This window comes from Elephantulus edwardii, unplaced genomic scaffold (assembly GCF_000299155.1).
Source record: "Elephantulus edwardii isolate Elephantulus edwardi_28Jun2011 unplaced genomic scaffold, EleEdw1.0 scaffold00090, whole genome shotgun sequence".
NCBI classification, from domain to species: domain Eukaryota; kingdom Metazoa; phylum Chordata; class Mammalia; order Macroscelidea; family Macroscelididae; genus Elephantulus; species Elephantulus edwardii.
Genome location: NW_006399840.1, coordinates 5,001,067 through 5,009,634, shown reverse-complemented (window position 1 = coordinate 5,009,634; position 8,568 = coordinate 5,001,067). Strand labels below are relative to the sequence as shown.

Genomic DNA, 8,568 nt, shown 5'->3' with positions numbered 1-8,568 from the left:
TCTGTAGTTTCCACACTCAGTTGGGTCACCCTTCTTTGGGATGGGAACAAATATAGATCTCTTCCAGTCAGTTGGCCAAGTGGTTGTTCTCCAGATATATCAAATGTGTCTCTTATTAAGACCAAAATTTATTAGTAATGACCAATTAAAAAATAAACTCAAAGGTGAGGTTCTAAGTTTTTGTTAAGGGTGATAAAAGTACAGAAATTGATAGTAATAACTGTACAGCACAATGTATATAATAAATGTCCCAGAACTGTAAACATTATTAAAGTGTTCAAATGAAATGTTTGTTGTACTTTTACAATGAAAGATAAAAAACAAAATGCTCCTAAATAAGTTTAGTTGTAATTCTAACAGGGTGTTCAAGTAATCCACAAGAAAGGGGGGAATCAAACCAAAAGGAAACGAAACAAAATGGTAAGCTTAAACCGTGATAAATCAATAATTATATTTTAAGATCTCAATACACCAATTAAAAGGCAAAGAGTAGCAGTTATGATCTTTTAGTAAATCCAACACGCTATATAGAAAATATTCATTTAAAATGTAGGCAAGCTGAAAAAAAGGTCATAGCAGATATTTCCTGCAAACATTAAATAAAAACCAATAGGAACTATTTTATATCAAATACACTAGACCTGAAAAAATTCTCAGAAACAGACACTATATATAATGATCAATGTCAAAACACTAAGAAATCAGTAATTCTAAATATATATGTATAAAAAAGATTTCAAAAATGTAGCAGAAATAAAAAGAGAAGGACCGCTACACAATTGCCATTTAAAGACATCAATATCCTTCTTTCATCAATTAATAAGAATTTTATGGGAAATCAATCAGGATACAGAATTAAAAACATCAACACAAAAAATATAAATGACATTTACAGAACACTGCTCCAAACCAGAATACACATCATTTACAAGTGTCCACAAAGCATATACCAAGGGAGACTTTATCCTAGGCCACAAAACATACCTCAAACCACTTAAAAGAACTGAAATCATAGTGTATTCTCCAGCCACAGTGTAATCACACTAGAAATCAGTATCAAAAACAAAGGGGAAAATCCCCAAATCCTTGGTTAGAAAAGACACTTCTAAATAATGCACAGGTCAAAGAGAGTATTTCGTGACACATTTAACACTGAAAACTTGTCTTAGATAAGGACGAGGAAAATAAAAGTAAAGCAGAAAGAAATAATAAGAACAGACATCAATGACATGGAAAAGAGGAAAACAAATAGCTGGTTCTTTGAAAAGACCAATAGCACCACAGATACAGCGGAAACCCAGGGAATTAGAAAATAAATACTGCAATAATCTGCATTTTATTAGACAACTGAGATGGCAGGGGCCATTTCTTGAAGTAACCAAACTATTACAAATAACCCTAAACAAAATATTCACTTTTCATTGTACTGTAAATATTAAGAGGGCACAATGGTAACAATGGTTAAAAGTTTTAACAGAAAGGTTGAAGGTTGGAATCCACACAGCTCCACCAGAAAAAAGAACAGGTTGACCTACTTCCGTAAAGATTCCAGCCTAAAACCCCACTTTGCAGTTCCTCTGGCATTTTCACCCGTTTCGTTGCTTCTCCACCCGTAGGGAAATGCAATAATGCCAGAAAATAGTAGGAACTTACTTATCAAATGAGTGAGTTGAATGAATAAATAATAGAAAAGCAAGAAACGACTAAGTAGGGAGGGCCACATTGCAAGTGGGGGTGAACCTGCCTCTCAAATCAATTAAGAGGTGAAGCAGCTTGGTCGTAACTGGAGCTTTAAAAAGATCAAATAACAGGAATACATCTGCTGAATCCTAACCTAAATCCTGCTTTATGTCCTAATATTCTCTTAAAGTTCCATTTCTTTAATATTTGTGTAAGCTAAGTATTGCTATTTTTCAGTTGCTTCCCATACATCTGAAAATGGGACATTGAGTCATGATGACAGAAGAATCAGTATTTTGAACTGTGGTGCTGGCAAAGAATACTGAATATCCCATGGAATGCCAAAAAAACCAGACACATCCAGCTTGAAGGAAGGGCAAGCAGAACGGTCTTTATAGGCAAGTACAGTGAAACTCCAACTCACTCTGGCATACTTTCAGGAGGAGCCAGTCCTTGGAAAAGGACATCTGCTGGGGAAAGCAGAGTCAGCTAGAGAGGAAGGCTGGCCTGATACAGTCACTACCATGATGGGCTTGAGCATGACAGGGATAAGGAGGATGACGAAGGATAGAGGTCAGACCTTTTGTACATATATCACTAGGCGTCATAACAAACTTGATGGGCCCATAACAACTAACAACAGGTGCTGTATAGGTTGTTGGTACTGGATGCCATCAAATGGATTCCAACTGAAAGCAACTCTATGTGACAGAGCAGAACCCCCCTAAAAGGTTCTTGGTTGAAATTTTTATGAGAGTAAATCATCATGTCTTTCTCTCAGTTACTGGGGAGTGCAAATCTTGTGATCGGCAGGCAAGTGTTTAAATCTTTTGCCATCAGGACATTAATGCACTGACAAATGAAAGGTCATCTAGTCCCACCTACCAAGTGCTCTCCACAAAAAAGATGGGCAAGTCTCTTCCTATACATATTTATAGCCTCAGAAACCCAGGGGAGGGGGTCTACAGTCAGAAGAGACTTAGTGGAAGTGGGTCTAGTTTTTTGCTTTTTCTGGTTTCTGATCCATAAAACATCTAAGTGATTTGCCCAGAGACACATAAGTGCAAGGGGGAAAATAGACAGCCATACTGGTCTAACGTTTAAAAAAAACCCAAAACACACACACACACACACACACACACACACTACTAGTTCAATATAATCACCAATGGCTAGCATATATTAACGAAGTATTTCATGAATTTAAGTGTACATTTTCTAAAGAACCATACTTTCCAACAGCCATGAAAAGTCAAGTAAGTACCTTAGTTGATGTCTGGTCATACTGTGCTGTTGTTCTCACAAGTTCATCCCTAGTTTTGTTCAAAACTTTCTCTTTTTCAATTAATTCCACTTTAGCTGTCTCCAGCTGAAGGTGCAGTTCTTGAAACTTATTCACTTGGCTCTTCATTTCTTTTTCTTGTCCTTGTAGACGTAGCTGCAAGTCATTAACTTGGTTTCTTAGTTCTAAAATCACAAACAAAAACCACACTTCAATCAAGTTAATTTATTTATAAAATGAAAGAGTATCATTTCTTTTACTACCTGGCCCTGAAATCTTCAGTAAGAAAAAAGAAAATCAGTTTACATTAAACATATTTACTTTAACTAGTTTTTAACTAAGTGTTTAATCACTGTTGCTATTTGCATTCAAATATCCTACAGAAAACAGGTAAAAGATTTTCTTGCTATTTCACTGAAATTTGAAGGAGAAAAAAACACTTTTCTAATACTGCATTCTACATTCACATTCTCGATTAAAATTATCATTGGCTTTATATACTGGCAGAATGACATTTGATTTATGCCCATAAGAAAGCAAATTAGTTCTAAGCAATGAAAAAAAAAAAAGTACACATCATTCCCTTACTTTCTCTGGTAGATTCACTTCCGATAAAGATCAACGCAGTGTGAACCTCCCACACTGCCAAAATGAACAATGATCCCCCCCCCCCCGTGCCTCCAACTCAACACACATATAGTGCTGTGGCAACTCTCACCAGCAAACACGGACAGTGACTTTCAATACATCATAGGCCTGGAAATTATCATACTCTGCAGAGGTGATTCCAGAACACCACCTGGTACCCTTGGCTGTGAGCTGCAGCATGGCACAGCAGCCATGGTTACAGGTCTGATCCCATATGGACAAGCTGGCATCATAGAGCAAAGCTGTTCTGCAGACACGTGCAACACTGCTGGCCAACACTGCTCAGATCACAGGGTTATAGAAACAGGCAAATGAGAAGTGTGAGGCCTGCTAATGCTAACCACTCTATCTGTCCAGATCCTAGAAACAGAAGTGAATGCCCCTAGTCCTACTTGTGAAGGCTTTAGGACACCAGCTTTTCTCAGTATGTTCCAAAACTGTGCTATCTTATACCCTTTATTAAAGTAGACAGTATTTCTCAGTACCAGTCTGAAATGTTGACCACTGATGCATACAACAAAACACATCGGCCCTTTCTAAGACTAAAATAGTCTCAACCTGCCTATTAAATTGTGTCAGGAAAATATACTTTAAACTTGGTTTAAAGTTACCTTGATTCTGGGCTTTCAGTTGATCCAGTACATGCAAATTGCTGGAGTTATCACAGAAGCTGCTATTCACATCACCCTTCGCCATCTGAGAGGCCGGTCTACTTGGAGTCACCTCTTGTTCCCCATCAAAGAGAGATGCAGAGAAATTTCTACTGGGAACTTTCCGAGCACGACTTGGGGTCTTCTCTTGTTGCCATGAGAACACAGAAGACGAAGTCTGTTGTCGTGCAATCTCTCGGTGACTCATGGTGTTATGTGAGAGAGCAGGGCTTGCCTTCTGCAAAAACAGAAAACTCAATATTCAAGGCTGTACATTTTTAGGTAAAACATAAAGCCATAAAGAAAAAAAGTTAGCACTCCTACTAAGCACCAAGAAAGAAGAATGTTCCATATCACAACATGAATGAACCTTGAAAACATTACACTGAGTTATCTAAAGTCAGTCACAAAAGGACAAGTACTCGATGATCTCATCTACATAAAATGAGTGGCCTTTCACTAATATTAATAAAATTAAAAAAAAAAAAATCTCTGCTGTAATCCCAAAGGCATATATTTCAAACCCACCACCAGTTGATCTGTAGAAAGATGGGTAATCTCCTTTGGTGCAATTAACTGTCTCTGAAAATCCACTGGAGGGTCAGCTATGACTCAGTTCCGATTCTAGGGCATACAACAACATAAACAAAAGCTTACTAATGATTACTAATATGAGGGAATCACTAGTTAAATCTATGTTAATGGTGGTAGAATAAGGGAAATGATAATGATTGCATGCACAGAAAGCTCAGCTGGCCTAACAGGATAGAAGCTGCACTACCAACCCAAAAGCTGGTTTGAATTCACTAAGTGCTCTGCAGAACAAAAACAATATCCTCCTATGCAATTTACAACCTCTGAAAAACCTGCTGGGAGGTCAGCTAGTAGTCGGTTCCACTTCCTAAATAACATGCCTCCAGAAACTCTATGAACTTTGATAAATCGATGGTTGTAGAGGAGTTTCAAGCCTTTTGTTCACAGGGTTGCTATGAGACGTGCTGGACTCGAAGGCAATCAACAAGAACAAACAACAAAAATTACTAAAGTGTTGAATGCCTTGCTGTATATATTGTCATCTAATTTTAGAAGTTTATAAACTGTTAAAAAACATTGTTAAGGCTTCCACCATCTTTCCATCCCTCAGTCAGACGGGACCCAGAGACGCTTCTGGAAGAACCATCCCAATGGCCGCCCAAGGAGAACCCCAAGTCCAATTCAAACTCGTGTTGGTGGGTGATGGTGGTACTGGCAAAACAACGTTCGTGAAACGTCATCTGACTGGTGAATTCGAGAAGTATGTATCCACCTTGGGTGTGGAAGTCCATCCTCTCGTGTTTCACACCAAAAGAGGACCGATTAAATTCAATGTGTGGGATACAGCTGGCCAAGAAAAATTTGGGGGACTGAGGGATGGCTATCAAATCCAAGCCCAGTGTGCCATTATAATGTTTGATTTAACATCGAGAGTTACCTACAAGAACGTGCCTAACTGGCATAGAGATCTGGTTCGAGTATGTGAAAACATCCCCATTGTGTTGTGTGGCAATAAAGTGGACATTAAGGAGAGGAAAGTTAAGGCAAAATCTGTCGTTTTCCACCGAAAGAAGAATCTTCAGTACTATGATATTTCTGCCAAAAGTAACTACAACTTTGAAAAGCCTTTCCTTTGGCTTGCTAGAAAACTAACTGGAGACCCTAACTTGGAGTTTGTTGCCATGCCTGCTCTTGCTCCACCAGAAGTTGTCATGGACCCAGCTTTGGCAGCACAATATGAGCATGATTTAGAGGTTGCACAGACAACTGCTCTCCCGGACAAGGATGACGATCTGTGAGAGAACGAAGCTGGAGCCCAGTGTCAGAAGTCTAGTTTTATAGGCAACTGTCCTGTGATGTCAGTAGTGCCGTGTGTTTGCACTTTATTATCTAGCTAAGCAGAACATGTGCTAATCTTTGGGATGCTGAAGGAAAGATGAATGGGCTTCGGAGTGAGTGTGGCAGTTAAAAGAACCCTTCATTTTTTGGACCTGCATATTTAGCTGTTTTGGAAGGCAGTTTCCTTCTTGAGTTTCAAATACAAGACTGCTACAGTCAAATCACAATATTCCGTGGTAAAATCTTGTTAAAAAAAAAATCTTGTTTGTTACTGTCATTCCCATTCTTTCGTTTAGAACCAGAATAAAGCTGTATTTCAAATATCAAAAAAAAAAAATTGTTAAAAGAAAAAGAGCACTCATCAAGTTAATGGAACCCGCAAACTCTAAAATCCAGTCACAGAACTTTCTAAGAGTCACATTTTCAAGTGGTTATTATGCCAGCACTAATTGGGGCTTAAATGAATAAACACATCTGTCTTGAAGGAAGTGCAACCAGGCTCTTTAAGAGGCAAAGATCATGAAACTCCTCCTCACACACTTTTTGAGGTGTGATCAGGAGGGGTCAGTCCTTGGGAAAAGACATGCTCGGAAAGACAGGGGGGTCAGCAGAAGACCTTCAATGAGATGGGACAGCAGGGTGACTTTATCAATGGGCTTGAGCATGCTGCAGATCATGAGGGTGCACAAAACAGGACAAGGTTCAGATCTATACTTCGCAGGGCTATTTTTAGTTAGAGTCAAGGATGGCACCTAGTAAGTTTTACTATTTATTCTGCAGCTTTCATATACTCCATTCAGCCTGAGTACTCATTGCCAAAATGAATTCCTACACGGCTTCCTTTGACTATCACAAGTCACATTCCCCTGGCCTGTAGCTTTGCACAAAAGCAGAAATTCAGTTTTCAGCCTAGAGAATACTTTCAAAAAATTCACCTCAAGAAGTGTTACACAAGGCATTTTATAACATATCCTATATACAAGCGTGCATTATCAGATCCTCTGAATTATCCGTAAATATACTGCCTTACATTTCGTGCAGTAAGATTTTCCTGCCACAGCAAGAGGCTTAATGTTTACGGAGCCTCATGTGTCTCCATAAAAAAAACTGGTAATCAATGTTGGTGGAAAACGTACAAGTGATTAGCACAAAGAACAAAGCCCATGGGATTTCTAGAACAAACAATATAAGAATTTTGTCTTTTGCTAAGCAATGCCTTTGCTAAATATCAGAATTCCAAGAACTTTAAAACAAAAGTAGTAAAAACATAAAAATAACTTAAAGTTGTTAATATTCCAACACATTGGTGGCTATTAACCTTAAATATTTACTGGCTCTACTTATAAATACAACATAAAATTGTTGCTAAATTGGGCTTATCTTATTCTTATCTGTAGCACAAATGTTGTCATTAAGTGTCAAACATATTCACTCAAAAGTTCAAACTATCACATTGGTTCCAATGTATAGGGACCATCCAGAAACAGGGTAAGACTGTCCATCTTTCACCTGAGGAGCCCCTGGTGGATCTGAACTGACTTTAGTTCAACAGGGCAATTCACTCTATGACTACACACAAGGATTCATTACTATTCAGGATCCAAGAGGACAGAAATTAGACAAAATGTACAGTCATGGTATACACACAGAATCTCAAGAATTTTGAAGATTCAGCCCTGAACTGTAAAGGAGGGGTTTTTAAAAAACTTTATTTCTTTTGTTGACAATAAGAAAAATCTCTTCCTCTTTACTTCTTTACTCATACTAAAAAATGAAATTTAACACTCTTAGTAGCAGCATGACCAAATTCAAACCTCAAGTTGCTATAATCAAGGATGCTTTACTCAGAATATGAAATGATCCAGGAAGTATTAAAAGATGATGGAAGGAATATACTGAGTCACTGGATCGAAAGGAATTGGCAGATACAGAAGAATTTATTGAAATAATATTTGAGCTAGAGCCTATGGTGAAGGAGGAAGAAGTTCAAGCTTCTTTGAAGAAAACAGCAAAAAATAAGGCCCCAGGAATAAATGGTATACCAATTAATGTATTTCAACTAACAGATGCTTCCCTAAACCTGCTCACCAAGTTGTGACAAGAAATCTGAAGAACAACCACTTAGCCAACTGACTGGAAGAGATCTATATTTGTTCCCATTCCAAAGAGGGGTGACCCAACAAAGTGTGGAAACGACAGGACAATATCATTGATTTCACATGCAAGCAAGATTCTACCAAAGACTATCCAAAAACGATTGGAACAGCACATCAGCAGAGAACTGCCGGAAGTCCAGGCTGGGCTTAGAAGGGGTTGTGGTACTAGAGATCTTGTAGCTGATGTTAGATGGATATTAGCTGAAAGCAAGGAATACCAGAAGAATGTGTATCTGTGTTTCATTGATTATGCAAAGGCGTTTGACTGTGTGGATCATAA

At 38.2% G+C, this 8,568-nt stretch overlaps 1 protein-coding gene across 1 annotated transcript in view; it reads right to left on the bottom strand.

Moving 5' to 3' along the window:
• The window catches only part of LOC102872439 (centromere protein F-like), an 84,833-nt gene that overhangs the window by 60,944 nt on the left and 15,321 nt on the right, over nucleotides 1-8,568 (bottom strand). The window contains 3 exon segments of the mRNA XM_006890570.1: nucleotides 2,945-3,147; nucleotides 4,222-4,498; nucleotides 5,424-5,640. Coding sequence (XP_006890632.1) covers nucleotides 2,945-3,147; nucleotides 4,222-4,498; nucleotides 5,424-5,640 — 697 coding nt within the window.